The 22092-nt window shown below is 40.3% G+C and overlaps 1 protein-coding gene across 1 annotated transcript; it reads right to left on the bottom strand.

The window, feature by feature from the left end:
* Nucleotides 1-988: 988 nt before the first annotated feature.
* card14 (caspase recruitment domain family, member 14) lies at nt 989-18370 on the bottom strand. The gene is made up of 20 exons (XM_073474426.1): nt 18077-18370; nt 17027-17164; nt 16613-16938; nt 15285-15443; nt 15048-15167; nt 14602-14727; nt 13110-13259; nt 12894-13010; nt 11187-11287; nt 10507-10562; nt 10214-10274; nt 7487-7703; nt 7278-7404; nt 6059-6299; nt 5859-5922; nt 5646-5766; nt 5346-5510; nt 4690-4808; nt 3528-3643; nt 989-2483 (listed from the first exon to the last, which is right to left on the bottom strand). Exons 1-20 carry the CDS (start codon nt 18288-18290, stop codon nt 2276-2278), a joined length of 2946 nt encoding a protein of 981 aa, XP_073330527.1. The 5' UTR covers nt 18291-18370; the 3' UTR covers nt 989-2275.
* Between the last annotated feature and the right edge of the window lie 3722 nt (nt 18371-22092).

Here is a 22092-nt window from a genome sequence, read left to right as displayed (position 1 = left end):
TCAATTTATAACATTATTCTGATAAATTATTGAGTTGCTGTGGGCAATGCAGTCAGGTACCATCAAAACCTCTCATCTGAACCCGGCTCATCTGAAGCCGGATGTTTAGCTGTACAAATATTGTACATCCATCTATGGCAAAATAACATTTTAACGTTGTAAAATCAAAAGATAATGATAAATCCAACATTTAATTTCTTCTGTGATTATTTATTTGACTCTGTCAACCAATCAGACGCTGTGTTCCTCACTTGATGACCATCAATTGCTGTGTTTGTTTCTATGTGGCAGCTTATGACTAGTCCCGCCAACCCGACAGCTAGCTAGCTAGACAACACATTTTAAGTGCATTTCAAATGTTGGAAACACATTCTTGGTAATACTGTAGTTTGCTAAAGCCATAACATTAGCTAAAGTAGCCGTTACGTGAGCCGTTTAAAATAGCTTTTTAGATAATTATGACTGAAGTAGCTAACATTAGCTAAACTAGCTAGCTAGCTAAAATTTGCTGAGTAATGAGCAGGCACTTGGACTGTCTGGCTGGACTTATGTATGGCACACCGGTGGCCTTATTAGCTTCTTTATTTAGTGTCACATAATTAAAAAAAGAAGCTTTATTTATTTTAATGACATTCAACTGACAGCTTACCTGGAAACCACTGGAGGAGCATCTGTCTCTCGTGGGAGCAGGTCTGCTGCCGCTGCTGCTGCAGGTCCTGCCACCTCCACCGCCTGGGGGGTGGGGCAGGGGGGATTATAAAACCCTGGGGATAAAAATAAATCCGGAAATAGTAATGCGATTCCAACATTATGCTTCATGGAAATTATGATCTTTAAACTTCTAATGAAGTAAAACCTGTAGCAGAGGCAGAAATCATAGTGTGGGTGTGCACAGAGAAAATTAGGTGGGCCTGTACACCACCCAATAAACAATCCTTCTTATCAGGATCTGAAACACATGCTGGCTAAAATAGGACATTACAACTACTTGCCTGAATAATCAGTTTAATTAAATGAGCCACATCATAGGTAATGTTACAGGCACCAAGAGGAACAATAACAGCATCACGTAGCCCAGTGCAGTCACCACTTGTTCCCAAACACACACAGCTGACAGATGCAACAGCATCCCTATCAAGTGCATGGATACAAGTACACATCACAACAACATGCTCAGTAACCTTAAATATTAGACTTCTCACAATCTGGTATTTGCTAAATGCACTGCCAGTTTAAAAAGTCTGACCTATCAATATCATATGGTAAACAAGATCAGACCAGATTTTGTTGTTTTTTTTTTTACATTTTTTATTGGTTCCCTGGTCAGATAATTGATACACTGCTATTCATCATGATCCATCATGAAGCCTTCTGATTGGGTGGGCATGTGGTGCCATGTGGGTGGGCCCAGGCCCAACTAGGCCAAACTATTAAATATTGCTACATGTTTTTAATATTGTCAATGACACACACTGCCAAAAAAATTGACAGAAATCGCAAGGCATGTCATGAATAGTTTTTGAATAGCTGGCAGTTATGTTTTAAGAACTGAATGTTAATGGCAGCACCATGTAGAGGAAAAGGACATCCAGTGAGAAGAGGGGGGAAAGAACTGCGTTAACATGAAGTCAACATACAGGATACAGATCAGATCTCTCATGATGTAGACTCTCAGCTGACTCTCATCACCTCGCCTGCAAGATTAATCCTAAAATCGTGAACTTAAACTACTGCAGAAGAAGAAACATAATGTTACAATTCATTCGCCTCACACTAATTAATATAAAACATCTAATCACAACAGACTGTAGCAATCTAGTTAAGCATAGATGAAGATTATGACAGATCCCAGAGCATTAAAAGAAAATCCCTCATAGTGGGAAATGATCTACAACATACTGTAGAGATACAGTACATACAAGTCATTACAGTATGTTTAAATGATAAATGTCACCTCACATCAGTGTTTGCTTTCAACAAATGCCTCAAAAAGGGAGGCAACACAGTAAAGAAAATATTTCTGGGTAGAGCAAATAGTGATACAGCTTCATAAAATCTTCAATAGCACAGGTTATTGCACATTATAGAGTTCTTCATTCACCCAGTTACTCATTAGTATCATAGATACATACATATGTTTACAAATATTTCTTGTAAAGCTTGTTTATAGTCTTCTGAAATAATCATATTAGCCAAAAAAAAACCAAAAACAAAACCTACTGTCTTTCTATTATTTTTCTATTTTCTAAGATTCCTCTCTGTTCTGTCCTCTAAATCACCACAGGTCAGGCTCCACCCAGACGATCTTCTTCTGCTCCTCCCAGATGATCGTACGCAGGCTGGTCAGCAGGGACGCCTGGTCACACCAGGAATCTGGAGCCACACTGTGATACAGACAAGGCAGCTTGTCGAGCAGCGGCTCCTCGCTTCTTGAACACACCAGCAGCTGCTCCTCTGACTGGCCGTGACGCTGCAGCTTGGACCTGCAAATATAGGGGAAATTAAGAAAATGTATTGATTTAAAGGTTTTTAAAGTATAGGAAGAATGAAGGAAATAAAGTGAATGGTCATTATTGGATCTATTTTCTGTTCAAATGTAGACCAAGTGGCATCATATTAGTACGTTTCTTCACTGCTCCGATTGCGGTTGACGTAAAAAAAAATTATTCCGTTCTTTAAAATATCAGCGCTTTGATGTCAGCACCTCAGAGTCAGAGGGAACGGGTTTCTCTCTAGACATAGAACTGTCAGCAATCATACTTGGAGAAGTCGTCATTGAAGAGCCAGAGATACCAGTTTTTCCTGTAACAGCAGAGACCACATAGCAGCCACAAGAGGACATCACTTTTGTTTTGTTTTTTTTCCTTCAGTGTCAGAGTGCTCTGATTTATTCTCATGCTCTCTTTTTTGACCTACAGTATAACACAGATGATTAAGTTTGTCAGGGGGTTGAACATCATCCAGGAAAACATAATATTGAAGTAATGATAATAGAAAAACTAGAATACACTGAACATCACAAACTGATGATATGATACAGTGCATTCAAAGGTTGAACACACATTTAAAGTTACTGTAAATCATTTTATATGATGCAACATGGAAGAGAAGAGTATCCACTGTACTGTCTTAAGGGTCTCTGTCATTGGTATCGCTATTTTATTGTTTAATTTTTATTACTGTTCAGTTGGAGTTGAAATTTCCTTCCTGGTTCGCAGCAACATACACACAACACAAACTGTTTAACAAGATCTGTTGTGTACTAAGATGAATATAGAGGCAACAAATGACTGAAGAGATAATGGGGATATACTGTACAGCATATAAACACTGATTAAGAGTGAATGTTTGCATTGTATGATTTGTACTGTCCCCTTTCTTATCTATGGACAAAATGTATCTCCAGAGCTTGGAAACCATGGCAGATATCAGTGGGGTCATCAGTGCACATTCCTCTCCCTGAGTGCTTGTAGTGATTATCTAAACATGATATCAGAGTCCTGATATGAAGGAGGAGTAGAATTTACCTCAGTTTACGTGCACTACGTGCAGACTGGCCAATGAAGATGATAATAGGGAAGATCTCAGCCCGGTGCAGTCGACGCACGCAGTCCAGACCCAATGGCAGCACACAGTGAATCCCCTGTAGGATGAGGAGGATTTTTAAATTTAAATTAAATGCTTACTTTTCAATTTAGAAACACATACTTATAAATTAATATCATTAAAAATTATTTATATTTATATCAAGGGAAATAAAAATGGCAGATGCTGTTTGCATTCGAGTGGTAACCTACAGTAATGGTCAAAAGTTTACATATGCGCTTTAAAGGGTATGTATATCATGGCAGTCTTAAGTTCCAATGATTTCTACAACTCTCATTTTTTCTGTGATGAATGAGTGGAACACAAACTACTTTGTCACAAAAAACATTCAAGAAGTTTGGTTCAGTAGTGAATTCATTATAAGTCTTCTGAAAATGAGACTGAATCTGCTGTGTCAAAAATATACATACAGCAACCTGAACGATCAGTTTTAGTGATTATACAAAGTTGTGTAAATCAAATGTTCTTCTTAGCATGGCCTCTTAACTTCTTCTGACTGATTCTGATTGATAACAGCTGGTGACTTTTCTGGGCCCATTTTAATAGGGCTTGTTTGATACACACATTAGACTCAGCCACAAATACTATGATAGGAAAGTCTAAGGAGCTCAGCATTGATCTGAAAGAGCACATTATTGATTTGAACAAGTCAGGAAAGTCACTTCAGCCATTTCAAAGCAGTTACAGGTCCCAAGATCAACTGTGCAAACAACTGTTTGTAAGTATAAAGTGCATGGCACAGTTGTGTCACTGCCACGATCAGGAAGAAAACACAAACTACCACCTGCTGCTGAGAGAAAACTGGTCAGGATGGTCAAGAGTCAAAAACCACCAAAAAGCAAGCCTGCAATGAATTAGAAGCTGCTGGAAGACAGGTGACAGAGTCCACAGTCGTGTGTTATGCATCGCCATTGGCTGAGAGGCTGCGGTGCAAGAAAGCAGCCCTGGCTCCAGACGTGACACCTTAAAGCTCGACTGAAGTTTGCCGCTGATCACATGTCACAGAGTTGTAGAAATCATTGGAACTCAAGACTGCCGCGATGTGTCCATAATAGAATCTGTGTTTGTGCTGAATGTTCTGACCTTCTTCATGACTTTCACGACACTCTGCAGGGTGTAGCAGCAGTTTCTTCCCTGCTCACACTCCTCCAGGATCTCAGACCTCTGCAGTTTAGCTGCATGCTCGCTGGAGCTCAGCACCTCTGTAGAGCAGAGGGGTGGGGAAGGAGGGAGAATGAGAGAAGTAATGAGGTTGTATGGTAAGATCAAGTCACAATGATGTATATTTTTATAAACACACATAACACATAACACAAGTTATGGCAAGGCAACTTTAACTTTAGTTTTTGCATTATCTAACTATAAAGTCTGTCTGTCTGTCTGTCTGTCTGTCTGTTATTTTACCTTCAGAACGGTCCATCTGATCTACTTTGCAGGTTTTCTTATTTGATTTTCTTCTACATGTCATCATGTCATCGGTTTTCATTTGATCTTATTGCTGCAGAGAACACTGACACACATTTCCTGTCTTTATAGCCTCAATGATTTTTATTACTATTTATTCACAAAGTTTATTTCCATCCTTGTTTGCAGCAACAGACAAACATGAGATCTGTCAAGTCAAACAGACTTATCTGTCAGCACAGGAAACTGCGTCCCTCCACCGTACCTAAAGATTTGTCTTCAACGACACATTAAATATAAACAGATATAAAAGCTAAATGCTCAGCATCTCTTACCTGGCTCACAGAGCTGAAAGCCTTGCCAGCCTGCCAGCTTCTTGTTCAGCGTGCGTCCCAGGACGCTGGGCAGCAGCAGAACAGGCCTGCAGATGGGTGGGTAGTGGGGGGTTACCAGGGTGTAGGGCATGAGGGATAAACAACTTTTGGCTGCAGATGTGTCACCTGCATAGGAAGTAATATACACAGTGAGAAAGTTAAATGCTTTCATTGAAAAAAAAAACAAACATTAAATAGGTTTAGCACACAGCAGATTAAAGAGATAATAAAAGAAGACTGTGTTCTTGCAATCTATTGTACCTGCGTCTGTGCTCTTGGTCTTCTCCTCCTCCACACTGACCCATAGTGGGTTCCTTCCCTGGCGCCCAGTGCTGACAATCCTCACTGCTTTCTTGTTATTTTGGGCCACCGCACGCCAAAACTGGTAAGAGAGTGGGATTATACCTGGAATGAGTTCACAGTGACGTTTTGGATGGGGTCACACTGAGTGGCAGTATTTCAGTTTATATTCACCTTTTGAGACTTCTTTTTTTGAAAGCTCATCTCTTCAATTGCTCGAATAAGAAGTCGCTGTGCCCTGTGTGATCAGGAATTCATTACAAATTTCCAGTTTCAAGCATTCTGATAATTCTCACTTCGTACCTATGCTAGCTGACAAGACACTGAACTGATCCTGCTCCCCACATGTCTATACTCTATATCAGTGTACCAACCTGTAATAGTTGGGCACAGTTCCACTCTGCAGGTCCAGTAGCTGACAGGGGTGAACTTGGCTGGCGTGCCATGAGTCCTCAGTGCCAGCAGGTCGTGTGTTGGTCACATGAAGGATGTCATTGCAAGACACGGCCAGGGTTCCGTTGGGGCCGGCAGGGAAGGACATGTTGACACGTACGTAGAAGGAGTCTCCGGTTGATGTCACATTGCTCTGCAGCTGATGCAGCAGTGCCTCATAGTCTGAGAAGGCAGAGATGGACACTATAACTGAAGCCACTGTATATCATATTTATATCTTGTACACAGACAGTGGTAGGTTAGTCATAAAGGTAGTGTATTACACATTACTTGTTTCTTTTTTTTAAAATGAGACAAGAAGAAGAAAAGGCATGTTTGGTCTGCCCATTATGCATATAATTGAAGAACTTTAGGAACAGTAACACATTATATAATATTGCTTTACAAGTGAAATGTAAAATAACACAGACTAATGTTTTGTTCTAACTTACACCAGGCTGTGTTTGTTTGTGATGCCCTTGTATATAAAAAAAAACTGTTTAATAAAGCTATTCAGTTGTATTCTGTCTCAGTGTTGTGTACTTCAAAGAACATTGCAGCTCAGCAGTATTTTTGAATGATGCAATACAAAGACGTAAATACAGCAGGCTGACCATCAACATTATATCCTGTTGCTATTTTTAACAAGTCACAGTTACGCGAGTTACCTCATGTGGCAGCTGGCCATCCCTTTAATCTCATGAGATACAGCCTGCTCCCGGCAGGTCTCATATCAGATGAAGCCATAAACATTTATTTCCAGATAATGCCAAGTTGCACTCACTGTGATTTGTTATATCACAGTCCTGCCTTACGACTTTGCTCTTGCATGCATGTTTACATATGTTTGCGTAGGTGTGTGTGCAAAAGCTATTTTTTTCCCGAAACTTAAAATTGACATCCCTTGTTGTGGTCCCAATGCCCCTGTACTGCAGTCAGGCACAAAATGAATTTGTTTTAAAGATGAAGAAATGTAACCTTATATGAATTATTTTATCATGACACATAACATTTTGGTTTCAAAATTTTTAAATTGGAGAAATGTTTCAGAGTGGGATGTAACGGCTTCACAAAAAAGTATAAAGAAATGATTTATGATGAGACATACCATCCTGGTAACAAGGAGCAGAAAGTGTTAAATGTACACGCTGTGGGACATACCATCTTGCCTGGGCCGAAGGGAGAGGTGACAGATGCCCCTGACCTGGCCGAGAGCCCACATAGCTTCCTCTAAAGTGGAATCCTCCAGCACCATCCTCAGAGCCTTCTGGTTCTGCTCGTACTTCACCTGTAAAAGAACAATACCATAAGAAACGCCCTCATGTAGGCAGAGTGATTAGAATTAGTGTTTAAAACACAGTCAAACCCACCTCCACTATCTGTGCCCCAGGGCTGATGCCGACAGTATGGGCAGCGCTCCCCTCTGTCACCCGGTGCACGAACACTCCGGTCTTATTGCCTCCTACCACCGCCAGCTGGCTGAGCAGGGCCTCTCCCTGTAAGGAGATGCTGAGCAGGCGGCCATTGATGCGGATTGCTTTCTGACGAGAACGCATCAGGAAGGGAGGAGGTGAGGTTCTTGACACGCTGGTGAGAGAGTAGATTTTGATCATCGCAAAGATCCTAGTTTTCTGACATGGAAAGGAAAAATTGTATTTCTCGCAGACCTCAGGCAAAATCCATTCATACTTTACAGAATATACAGCTATACACAGTGTGGTCTGTCAGTGGTAGGACAATGATTCAGTTTTGTAGTGGCTCAGGACTCTAGCACATTGAATTTGAAGTAAAACAATTTCTATGAGTTAAGGTGCTGAAACTCAGCTTTGATGTGAGGACGATTACATTAGACAAACAAACGCTCACACTAGTCGCAGAGCTCAGTGATTCTTATTGTCATTTGGTTGGTTCACCACTTCAGCCCAGACAGAAGTATCTCAACAAATATCAGATGGATTGCCATGAAATTCGGTTTAGACACTGACGTCAGTGATCCCCTCACTTTGTATTGTTCACACATTCTTGACTTTTTTGTCAAAGTGAAATGTCTTTACAGCAACAGTATTGGATGGATCGCCATGAAATTTGGCATAAACTTAAAAACTTGTAACAATTTACTGTTCCTTTAACTTAAATCTAGTATCAACATTGGTCCAATACTTTTATTTTATAAGTAAATACCTGCAAAATTAACATTCCTATCAGCCCTTAGGTTTATGTTGTGATTAGCATCAATTATGTGTAAGCTAACGGTGATGTCAACCATTGGTTTGTGGATTACTGTTTTGAAGACCAGGGTTTGGGAAGTATGGCCATCACCATCTTGTTTTTGGAGACAGAAGTGACCATATTTGGATTAGAGGGTGGAGCTAGGAGAGATTCTGATTGGATCTGACTGAGATTCCGCGAACATGCTGTGGTAGCAACTTGTCATTCAATAGGTAGCCACTCCCAAAGGCATACCAGTTTTAGATTAGATTAGATTAAATAGGCTTTATTTGTTCCACAACGGGGAAATTCCCTTGTTACAACAGCTCAAGATGCAACAAGTACAGCAAAAATAATCAGACAAATAAGCATAAAGTTAAATAGAAAATAAATAGAAAAAAATAAGATATTTACAAAAAACAAAGTGAGTGGAAAGTGATTGTTCAGGTAGTGCTTGAGTTAAACAATCTGATGGCTGTGGGGATGAATGATCTGCTTTACTCTAAATGGGAACATAATTTACTGAATGAACATCATGCTGAAGGGAAGAAGACTTGAAACTAGTGACTGAGACCATCAAGAACCAGGGTCATTCTCTCCTTAGCTTACATACAACCAGACTGGTTTTTACAACCACTGGAATCGCCCCCTGCTGGCCATTAGAAAGAATGCAGGTTCCAGGCACTTGGGCATTGGCTGTACTGTTCAGACGTGGAAGCTCTGTTCATATTTTATATGGTAAATGTTGCTAATTAACAAAAGTTATCAAGCTAATATGCTAAACTAAGATGGTGACATTATTATACCTGCTAAACATCAGCATGTTAAAACAGTCATTATGAGCATGCCAGCATTTAGCTTAAAGTACAACCTCAAAGACCTGCTAATATTTTTTGGACAATTTAAAGTAAACCTAAATAAAGTCATAGTGAATAATTAGTAGTAAACGTTTTACAGTAAATCATTTTCTGAAGTCAGTGACCCACAGATACAGTGGACACTTCCCTGTTGACGCTCTGCCAGAACAACTGCAGCCATGTTTACTTTTGCCTTTATCAAGTGAAACACATGCTCCGTTGTTTAGATGGACTGAGGTCAGAGAACTGACTTGGCTGGTCAACAACATTGCACTGCACATTGAATATTTCACCGTTAATAAAAGGTAATAAGAGTGACATCGCTTGAGTCAGTGTCCTTTGGGACTAATGACTACAAGTTTGAAAACGTTACAAATCTGGGGGGTTCAAAGAAGTGAGCTTACCAGACCTCTGTAGCCTGCCCCTCATCTCTGATTGAGGCTAAAGGCCCCAAGGTACATTAGCTGCCACTAGCATAGCACACCAGAATCTCCTACTCAACTGTCGATGGTTGAATTGCAATTTGGGTAATGTAGGCGCCAGGTTTTGGCAAGAAAAAAGAAAATGAAAATAAAGATATCCCTGGTTCTGCTGAATAGATTCTGATACTTTTTTGTTGTAGCAAAGCAATGCTAAATTGGGGGAGTACTGTTTTAAATGTGAGAGTCACCACTTTAGCCTCAGTCATGGTCTCATTTCAAATCCAGTGTGCCGATTGAATCAAAACACTGAAAATGATACTGCCACATTTTCTTACTGTATATCTCATATCAGGATTTATTATTAAATCTAGGTCAGTACATGGGCTACAAGGTGTATATGCAATGTGTAATTCAGTAGTACTGATTATTGATGATTAATTTACAATATCTTTATACCCTCTATCAAGTTTATGGTATGGATTGCATGTCCTTCAGTTTAAAGTATACCTCACACAGTCAGGTTGGCTGCTGTCCGTTCTACTCAATAACAAAACCTCAGTAATCTGAGAATCCTCATTCATAACAATGTTGGTCCAGTGGACCGCCTCACCTATCACTGCTGGAGCCATTAGAAGAGGAAAGCCTGGGCGTCTGCTTGTCTTCACTCCCCACTAAACAAAGGAGAGGCTGTTTAATGATTTGGCATCAAGGTTGTTTCCCTGGAAATAATGTGCCGGAGTTAATGTGTCACTTTACAGCCCTGGCAAAGGTACAACACTGAACAACAGCTAATGAAAGGTCATGTCACACAACAGCAAACCACCACCCCTTGCACACAGAAACACAAACAGACTCACAGACACCCACTTAAACAAAGAAAATTCATTTGTTTTCTATACATACTGTCGGGGAGAAACACAAAGTCCTCCAATAGAGAATCAGTGTCTGCTGTTTCCAAGCTTCAAGGGAGAAAAAAAGACAACAGCTACATGAAATACCTCCGTCAGATTTCTCTCTTTATGCCTCTGTCTGCACAAACAAACACTGACAATGCTAAGTTTAGTACTTAAATAAACAAAGTAAATGCTGTGTCATGAGTATCTGCTGCACTACAATCAGGGACTGGTTTGGTGGGTAGGAATGATTATGGCCTTATGATGACAAAGCTGAATCTTTTGTTCACACTTGGGAACACAAACGTTCCATTGAGCAGTGACGCAAGAACTGAGGAGCCTGAACAAAAACCTATAAAGTCTTTTGACAGTATGTACTCACTATTGTTTGTCTTGCTCCTCAACACCCTCTGTTTACAGCTTTCTATCTTAAACTCATGATCACACTTATTTGTATCTTTCTTGGTACCATCTGATCCCAGTTAGGCCCCTCGTATTTCTGTTAATCATAATACACCTGGATGCCATCATGCCAACAGAAAGGAATGCAGAGGTCAGTAACACCATCAAGTCATCCTGTCTGGAGGGTCTGCTTCCAACAGCCTTGAACTAATAATCTATTTTTGAGTACAAGCATTAACACAAACACACAGTGACATTAACTGTGGAGGAATGCGGAAACAAACGCACCTGCTGTCTGCATATAGAGCTTCCTCCCTTCTGCGGAGGGACTCTGGACCGGGGGGTTCTGCGTTTCGGGACCGGACACTACTGATCACAGCATCTTCACTCTGCACACATACATATAGATACACATAGCATACATGTAAACACAAATATGAATTCATTACATTATAAAAAAAAGTGCAACAATAAAGAAAATATCAGGCAAAATGATCAGTCTTAAATATAGTGACTGATAAAAGTAGATATAAAGTCTACAGGTGCCAATACAATAATTTAGAGCTTTCATACAGATACCAAAAGTAACTTTTTTCAATATATACAAAATATACAAATCTTTAATGTTGTTGTAAAGGATAAGGCTGGCCTTATTTAAAATGTTTAATGTGTTTGTCCCACTATGGCACTCAGCTCCAACCCCATTGGTTTCTACCGTAAACATTCATCTAAATCTAAAGACATATTGCAAAAGCATTATTTTATTTTAAGATAAATGATAACATTTTCTATGTAGAAAGATCGCTTTTTTTAAATGAACTTGTAGAAAGGTGCAGAATAAAAGTATCTCTTTTCCTTAAAGCTGCACTATGTAGTTTTGGGGCAGACATTTTAATCAGAGGAGAAAGATGACTTTTGACTGATTTTTTAAGCCTAAACAAACTAAATAAACAAACTCTTCGTTTTCACGACTGAATAAAATGAATAAACAAACTGACGTTAAATTTCATACTGTTTCACTTTGTTTATATTTGGCGGACCCCGCCACTTTCGTAGCTTCAAACAGTTCTCTGGGGACCAAATTTTCCCCTGAGAACAGCTTGTTTATTCAGTTATGGATAAAATCAATATTTTTTAGAAGTTTGTATTATTACCTCATTAATATTATAAATATTACAATTCCGAGTTTGAATATCTTCTCCAAAATTGCATAATGCCCCTTAATTAAACATTACTATGATTGTGAATCAGTAATTTAAAAATGTATGTCGGGTCCAAAATGATTGTTTTGTTTATCTCTGTGTTAGAATTCTGTCAGCTGGTTCCAGCTCCTAACAAGGTTTGTGAGCCAACAGTATAACAGCGTTAGAATCATGTGGTATCTGTGTTTTGGTAGCAATCTAGAGTCTGGTTAGTTGCTAGTTTGTGGAAAAAACTTAAAGATGGCTGAGTTCTACAATCTGCGGCCAGCATAACGTTAGCAAGCAACAAACTGGCAACCACTTGAGGGGGCAGATGGTTTGAACAGCAGCAGAGTTCTGACATGAATGCAATGGTAGGGGCGAGACGGAAAGCCACATTTAGTGTCTGAATGTTATCAATAACACCTTTAAGAGCCGAACTCATTTCCCAAAACAGTTGGTCACTGCAGATGTCAGCAAATGTTACTCAAAAAGGAGTAAATGGTGTATTCGTTGGGATCTATCTTCATGATAGTCTGTGGGTATTTACAGTAGCTTTGGTATATGTGGGTTTGACTGTTCATCACAATGAAGGAACATGTCACCCAGTGCAAAGGTATTGCTCATTTATGTGTTTTTTTTCGAGATCTGTGGCACAAAGGAATACATGTATCAGACACATGAGACTTCCAATACAAAGATAATATTTGTTGGTAGGATCAATTCAGTGGTGGCTTTAGTTTACTGTACTTGGTCAGAGTTAAAAAAAAGTATTGCTCAATACCCAGAAGCTAGTAAAATAATTGTGGCTGACCTCTGGATGGCAGGGACTGAGAGACATGGGATTGAGTGCATCCATGCGGCGTAGTCTAGGACGAGATGGGAACTCGGAGTCCTCACAGCTGGATGTTGGGCTCCCCCAGTCCATGTCCTTTGAAACAAACACATTGCACTGCATTAACATTATTAGCTCTGTATGTGTTGTGTGTTCATTAGAGCTGATACAGTTTGTGTTTGTGTCAGAAATTACATCACAAGTCTCCAGTTGTTCTATGGGGCTGTGTTTGGTCTGCAGGCTGAAGACTCGCTCTTGGACTTCCATCAGCTGACACCTCAGGGTGTCCTTCTCAGCCAGGACGCGGGCGATCATAGCCTGGGCCTCATCTCTGGACAGGTATGCCTAGAAGCAAAAGTTCATATTTATGCTACACCGTACTTCATTTTACAAAGAATCCACTGCGCACAGGCACTCCTTGTTTGGAATTCATGTTAAACAAGGCGTTGTGTGTAGAAACCAAACCACCATGATAACCATTATTGCTTAACTTGTAAGGCACCAGCTGTAACTCAAAACGTGGATATCCACATGTCTCAGTCATTCATTGTTTGAAAGAATAAGTATCAATGCACATGCCTCCAACAAGGAGGTGTTGGTATGCAGGATGTTGTCAGTGTGGCGCCTGTGGCTGGCAGCCTTCTATCTTTTGACACATTCTTCTGAACACGACAGCTCAGTAACAATACATGAATGATGTTTGAGTCATATACTTCTCTCTCTCTTTATAATACGTGATAGAAACCCTCATACTGCAATCATGCAATAAGACTTTCAAGAAAGATTGCTGCATATGTCTTTTAAGGACAAGTGGTAGTGGTACATATGGAGCTGCTTTCTTAATCTTAATTCTTAAAGGTCCAGTGTGTAGGATTTAGGGGGATATATTGGCAGAAATTGAATAAAATATTCATGATAATGTTTTCAGTTGTGTATAATCACCTGAGACTAAGAATTGTGTTTGAGTCACCTCAGAATGAGCCCTATGTATCTACAGAGGGAGTACTGAAATGTTGTTTTTATAATTAATTCTTGATTGGAAATGAGGTGAACAGTGTGCAGAAGTATTTTGTTCAGATTTTGTCGGCCCTTGTTCTTCTCCCACGCGCCTGTCAAAGCACAGGTGTGCAAAAGCTTTACTCTGTGACTCTGCCAGTCCTTTTTTAAAATGAAAGAGCAAGGTGCGCCAACATCACAACTGCTTCATGCAGATCCTGTGTGTCACACATCATTCAGCAAGCATGATCCACTAATTACATACAGGAGCTGTCAAGTAGTATTGGTTCTGTATTGTGGGTTACAGCACAGCTCCAGTGGAGCAGCTGGCACCTACAGTATGTGATTTGCTCATGGAGACCTGACAGTTGTTAGGGAGTGGGTGGATATTTTGTATCATTATTCTTGGAAGACAAGCCTCAGTAATGTTTAAAAGAGCAACTGGAATACAACATGTTTATTTAAGCATAACAGTAGCGTACTATATTTCCAGAAGGGGAGTCAAGAAAGCTGGTTGATATTTGATAGTTTCCACAACAACACTGCTGACACCTGTCTGATTTACATGTCAACAGAATACACACATGGAATACACATGGAAGATATGTTCCAGGCAAGACATATAAATACATCAAAAGCAGAAAATACTACTTGGAAAGTTTAAGTGATGGGATTGTCATCAGTTTCTTACCTGGTCTCTCTCTGCCTGCAGCTCTCTCATCTGGTTCTGGATCACAGTATTCTTCTGCTGGTGCATGTTACAGTCCAGGGTCAGCTGCTGCACCTGCAGGCTCAGGCACTCCTTCTGATCCAAGAGCTGAATGCAAATACACACACATTACACCAATGTGGCCTCAAGTGTTTTCAAGACAGTATTAGACATGTACAGGATTTGTTGAGCAAGTGAATGCACCGCTAAGGCACACACGGACACTGTTCTCTCTCAGGTGATAGAATGCTCAGAAAGTAGCTTTAATTTGAAAAAATCCCTCTGGGGAAAGGCCTTTGCACGTCATGATACTGTGTAGCAGTGGGATCTTCAAATGGCACTTTCCATCATAGATGTTTTGCTGAATTTGCATGGTGTTTCCCGATCCATGACGAGTGAAGCACAGAAAAACACACACACATACACACCCCTTGCTTCTCAGTGAGCAGCTTTTCATTCTCCTCTCTGTAACACCTGAGATGCTCTGCAAGCTCCACCTGGCTGTCTATGGCCTCAGCCAGGTCCTGGGCCAGGATGTCCTGACGAGCCTGATGAAGACAGCAGTGACAGGAGATGAGACACAAACGTAAAGACACAAGTGGCTGTTGAATCATTTACTGTCTGTAGATTATCAGATAACAAGAGAATTAAATGACTAGTCTCACCGGGTCCAGTTTTTCCACCTTCACCTGCTGGCAGGGCAGACTCCTGACTTCCTCTTGCAGTTGTGGCGTCGCAGTATGAGAAACACACCTGAGGGAGCGTCGCTTCTGGAACTCATTCTCTGTCTGTGTCTTCTGCAGCTCAGTCTGCAGCTGATACACCTGCCAAGAACAACAATACTGATGGGGCTGCAAATATGATTAATCCCACTATCTATCTTTATTTTAATTCATTAATTAATGAATACATTATGGTCTATATAATGTATTTAAAAAATGTGACCAGGAGCCAAGGTGACGGCCTGAAATTGTGTGTATTATCTTACCGCAGTCCCACAGTCGTCAAAGATATTCAATATAAAAGAGGAAAGCACCACACACTGGAGAAGCTGGGTCTGGCTAATCATTTTCTTTAAATTACTTGACGATGAATAGATTATCAAAATTATTGTTGATTAATTTCTTGTCAATCAACTAACTGAATCATCAAATAATTGTTTCAACAAAAAAGTTGCTATGCTTTACATTAAAGTCATCTGTGGTCTGGAAATAAAATGTTACAGTTGTGACTCGAACAGAGCATCAGATGTTCAGTATCACCTCAAAAGGATCTTTGCTCTTTCACTGCATACTGAGCCACCTGACTGAAGGAGTACTCCAGTGATGAACCCTTTCATGCATGAATTATTAAATCACAAAAAACTCTTAAAAGTCATGCCAAAAAAATCTTTTTTTGTCCATCTGCATCAACGGTATAAAACGTGATTTCTGGAATAGATGTTGCCTCCTTTTATTCTCAGATAACCAGATTGGTAATAACTACATTTTTACTACATAAGAGATGTTTGAAATACTTTTATCCAGATTGTAATTATATTTTTCTTGTACATCTTTTGTCTGTGACTGAAAATACATCTCTCCACTCTAGTGGACGTTATGCTCCAAAGAGTTTATTTTAACTATTTATTAGACCCTCCGTGATGGGTAGAAATCTTTCAAACTCTGTGCCCCCTGATTGAACTGAAACAGTAGGACGTCTGCTATAGTATAGTCTGCAAGCCCAAGCTGAGGTTACACAAATGATATCACCGAAAGCTCGTCCAGAGCCACAGAAGACATTATGCAAATCTTTACAGAGGCTGTATTCACAGAGCCTCCCGAGGCATACATGGGATAATCTTCTCAATCTACATCCAGATACAAAGCTCACATTTCACTTCTCTAACCCTGACCTTTTGAGGACTTTCCCCTGAGATCACAGTTTTGTGTTTCAGGGAGGAGAGACTCATTCAACGTATTTCTGACTTTAAACTTTAGTAAGGATCACTGACCTGCAGGTTGAGGTCATGGAGGCGCATGCTCACAGCAGATTTTTCCTCGATGGCTGCTGTGTAGCGCATATACACGTCACACTTCTCATCCTTCAGCTTGGTGACCTCGTGCTGCAAAGAACACAAGTGTCTCCGCATGCGTTCATTCTCCGACTGAAGGCGTCTGGACTTCTCCTCCTGCTCAATTAACTGCCTAATCTCGGACTCCAGGGAGGCACAGCGTGTACTCATTCTGTTGGCCTCGCAACGCGCCTCCTGGAGCTCCTTCTGCATCCCTGTTACTGCTCTGATCAGATACTCCGTCAGCTCGGAGTACTTTATCAGGCCTGTGGGGAGAGCAACACAAGTCACACACACACCAAGAGAAACAAAGAGACAAATCTTAAAATGTGAGAAGACCTAAAAGCCACTGACCACTGAATCTTGAAGGCTCGGTGCTGGGTTTGCGTCCGGTGACTTGGGTGTACAGGGTTGGGTAGTGGATCATCAGGCTCTCCAGCAAGGCCACAGCACCGTTCCTTCCCTGGGTCCTCAGCAGATCCAACATATAGCCTGGAAACAGTAGAGAAAAATTGGAACTCCAACGCTAACCTTTCAATCAACAGACTTCACCTAAAGATATGATGATCATTAAAGGGTAACTCCGGCAATTTTAGACATTCAAGTGTCTTTACAGGTCTTGGGGAGTACTACTGCATATGTCAAAAAGTAGTATAAAGACTTATGTGGCACCAGAGGAATCTGCATGTAATCTGACAAATTGCCTCCAGTGATGCCACTTAGTCGTTAAATTGCATAGTGGGTAATGTAGGCGGCAAGATTTAAAAAAGAAGGATGTGTGGAATAAAAAGGTGATATCTCTGGCTCTGCTGTATCGATTTTGATAATTTGTTTTTTAAACTGTCCATAATGAATACAAGTCTTACAGGAAAGTAATGCTAGACCACTTGACTGTTTTTCAGAACCTGGCGCCTACATTACCCACAATGCAACTTACATTTTTTTTAATTACATTTCGCAATAACACTCCTCAAGAGCTGTAAACACACTTTGTGTAGAATTGATGGGTTGCCCTTTAAATTATTGACCAAATCAGCAAGGAAAAAAAAGTTTCCTCGTATTTCAGAAGTTAAAGCACGAACTTTTCATTTCACACTAACAATAGTTCTTGGCAATTTGAAAAACCATCTTAATAAACAGGAGAATCACACTCTCAAACTCTGTCAAGTGACATAACATGTTGGTTTTACTAATAAAAAGTTGTTCTCCGTACTGAAGAGTTGCCGGAATTTGCTCTTTCTCTTGGCAATGTACTCAACAGTCAGCGCAAACAAATCAGGTGCAGTAAAAGATAACAAAACAGTCTCCACTCCAACACTACAAACTGGGTCAGACTGCGGTACTTAAACATTCCATGGAGAGGCTTTCAATCTAAAGAGCAACAAGTTCAGTCAGAAGTCTCACTTGTTCTCATGCTGCGGTTGGTGAGGTTGTGGCAAGACACAATCTCGTCCTCGTCCATCTCTGTGAGCACCCTGGCCTGCCTCAGGTACGGGATCAAGATGCACGGCCGCACCCCCAATGAGATCCGGTGGCGGTTGTCGTTAATCAGTTCCCACAGTTCCTCCTCGCCCATCTCTTTCAGGTCCCGACCCTCAGGAACACACTCCCCTGCCATCCTGAGTGTGCTGTGTGTGTTTGATAGAGAGATGGTTGCCTGCTGCCTTCGCTGCAGAGACACCTGTCACACACTCATTCCTGGAAGAGGAGAGAGCAACAGGCTGACCAGAGGCAGAGAAGCAGTATAAAAGGGCCGGGCTCTTTCCACGCCCCACGTGGGTGTTTGTTTCAAAGCATGTGTGTGTGTTTACGTGTGGGCGTGTGGACAAACCTGTAAGACAAGACCTCTATGAAGCAGAGCAACAAGGGGCGGGTGAGGTCGGTGTAAACACACGCTGGTGGCAAACAGAGCTGAAAAACAGGCTTTCACACACATTTCAGACACACACATGCATACACACACACTCAAAAAACATTAGTCAGTGAGCCACACATATTGGTCTTTCATTCACACTCTTTGTAATGTTTGTTTGCCTTCAACAGCTCATTCAGAACCTAATTACATCATAACTCTGTCTCGTTTTATTATTACCGAGTGCAGCCAGATTTGTTTGTTGAATGGAGTCAACCCACAGCCTAAAATGAACAAAGATGATCACTGACACAGACACATCCGACGACACGAGAGATCGCCTTAATAATCCCTAATCACAGTTGAGCAAACACACACACCACACTGCTAACGGGAGCAAACACTGAGCTATGAAGTGCAAAGTCCTATGTTAAAAAAAGGAAGTAAGGGCGGGGGCGTAGCCGACATGCTTTGTCAGCACAAGGTCAGAGGGTTCCACACACTGTTGGCTAACTTACCATCTTTGAGTGTGAAGTCACTGTTTATGGTATTGTAAAGATTGTATGCAAACAAATGGAAATTAACAAGGCAACCTTACTGTAAATGATGTACCATAAAGACTTTGGAGGATAGAGGAAATCTAGTGCGCTCACCAGCTACAGGAACTATGGAAATTAAAACCAATACATATTTAACTGTTGAAATTAATTAAAGGATAATGAATAGTGCTTGAAACATCCAAGGACACAAAAATGACATAAAACTTACATTATATCATAACTCTACTGCTCAGCACGGCAGCGCATCACCTAACAATTTTGTATCAACAACAAAGAGGATTAAGAAAATATGATCCTCTTGAAAAGAGCTGCTGCCTAAAGTCACAATCAGACACAATCTAGTATTCTGTAACCCGACCAGCCTGTCAACAGCACAGAGCCTGCTTATCTATCTCCATCATATCATTTCATAGAGCGCGGCCAATTGAATCCTACCAGGGATTTCCCCATAGAACATCTACGATAACATACAAGGAAAAAGTGCCATAATAAAATATGAACAGGTGGAACAACAGAACTTGTATCCGGAAAACATCTTTATAATTACTTCCTCAGATATTTAACTGCACAATATTGTTTATATATAGATATCGTTGTTATTATTATTAATATTGTTACTATAATTATTTCTGCATATTCTGAACTTTGAATGGGAGCAGCTGTAACATAAACAATTTCCCCTCGGGGATAATAAATTATTTCTGTTTCTGATTCTGAAGAAGAAGGAAATAACAAATTGGTAATTTCACCACAAAGTTCTCCTCCACAAATACATGAACTCTCTCCACGGGAATACACTACACATACTGGTTTGCCAATGTCATGAATACCAAAGCTTTCTACAGAGAGGTCAACTATGAGAGTGTGACTGACATGGCTGGAAGGAAAACACACCGGCGTAGTTAAGTCTTTGAGTGTGAACAAGCCACTTGACTTCAAGATGAGCACAAACATTCTCTCTACGAAAAAAGCTTAACAAACAGTTACAGTTTATGTACTGACTAAGGTTTTTTGCATAAAGTGGAGAATATTCTTATTGTCTTCACAGGGGAAAAAAACACTTAAAAAAAACACAAACAAAGAATATGATGTTTCTTGCTTGTAAAAAGTGAAAACAAATTGGACAATGGAACAAGTGAAAATGTCTAAAACAGGTGAAACCCACTGAAATGTTGTTTTCTTGGTGATTGTGTCTTATGGTAAGAGTGATAAGATATTTTGACTAGAAATTAGACAAGCTTACCAGTTGAAGGGGTGTAGTTTTGGCGTAAGTAATTCAAACTCAGAATTTGAATATTTACAACATTAATGAGGTAAAACAATGAATAAACAAGCTGTTCTGGTCCCCAGAACACTGTTTGAAGCCTGACAGGTGGCAGGGCACGTCAAATAGAAACAAAGTAAAACAGTATGAAATGATGTTGTCCTTTATATCAGTTTGTTTATTCAGCCATGAAAATGAGAGTTTATTTTGCCTGTTTAGGCATTAAAAAAATCACTCAATGAAGATCTTTCTCTTCTGATTAAAATTTCTTCCCCAAAAACTACAACTACACTTTTGAGATTTGAGATTTTGAGTTTTTGCAGTGTAGCTCCTTAAAGTGAGTCTATGTAACTTTTCCTGAAAGGCAGCCATTGTAACCAAAAATAGCAATAACAAAAATCATCTGAAAAGTACTGTAACAGTAACAAAGGCATAATCCCAAAGTCAGTGAATTGACTCAGTAATGTCAGATACATCAGCAGCCCATCTAAAGTTTGCTAATCTCAGTCACAACAAGCTACTGGTCACAATAGAGCAAAATAAGGTGTATTTTATTGCTCATGAACGCAACTTTTTAATTTTTGACATGAAGAAGTTGTTATTTCTTCTTTCAATCTGTTTCAATTTGTAATCCAATCACCACAAATGAACCCGTCTCTGGGCTGGACATGGTTTCGATCCAAGAAGCAGTTGGGCATAATTATTTGACTACGATGGTTCACAAGTATCCTGAAAATATGACAAAAAAGTTGAAATATTGGACAGCACAGGTTAACAATTCAAAATGGCCAGTATTTACATTAACAAAGCATGTGCTTTTCTTTTGCATTAGCATACTGTAGGCTAAGATGATAAAACAATGGATCCGTACTTTGCCTAAAGATACAGTGTACTGTCAGAGTTTACATGTATGTCAGATATTTATGTGAGAAAAGCGTGAGAAGGAGTAAAAGGAGCCGGAGTTCTTTGTATTAGCTGCCTGTTAAGCCATGCTCCCCCGGGTGTTGTGGAAAACCCAGCACGACAGTCACAGAATGAGATGGAGCCGGTTCCACAGCATTGCATGGACAAGGTTTGGTGGCCACCCTTACAGTAGCATCTTATTTGTAAGAGTTGAAATCACTTGACGTATGTGATGCCGTCAAGGACAGCCTGCAGCTTCTTGGGTCAGCTCTGTAAAACTGCCAGATATTGCTGCATAATTGGCATATGTTATTAAGTTCAGGGCAGACATGGTGTCATACAAGTTTACACGACTTAAATAGACGTAATTTCCAGTGTCAATCATGATAGGTGTAATTACTTTGGTTCCAAAGCAGGGTACGAAATAATCTCCACCCATGGTAAATGTGCAGATGCTGTGTTTTATAATGCACTCCCACACAGATAAATAACACCATAGTAACTCAATCATATTACAGATTCCAGCTCTAATTGATTTCAAGTCATTAAACAGAATAATATCGCCCTATCTAGTCAGCTTTAGCTTACTGTATGTTAAATAAATTTCCATGTACCCAGAGTCCTTTGTTCCTAGGGCCCTATGTTCCCAGATTTATATGGCACATAACAGGAACATTCTATTCCCAGGGTTCTATGTTCCCCAGTTACATGTGTGGTCTCCCAGGGCCCTATGTGTCCAGGGTACTATGTTCCCCACCAAGGTTATCTGGCCTGAACACAATAGGAAGGTGAATGTGCTTAAGCAGAATATTGAACTGGGAACATTGGACCCTGAGAACAT

Source organism: Pagrus major, chromosome 1 (assembly GCF_040436345.1).
Source record: "Pagrus major chromosome 1, Pma_NU_1.0".
Taxonomy (NCBI): domain Eukaryota; kingdom Metazoa; phylum Chordata; class Actinopteri; order Spariformes; family Sparidae; genus Pagrus; species Pagrus major.
This window is presented reverse-complemented; position numbering and strand designations above follow the sequence as displayed.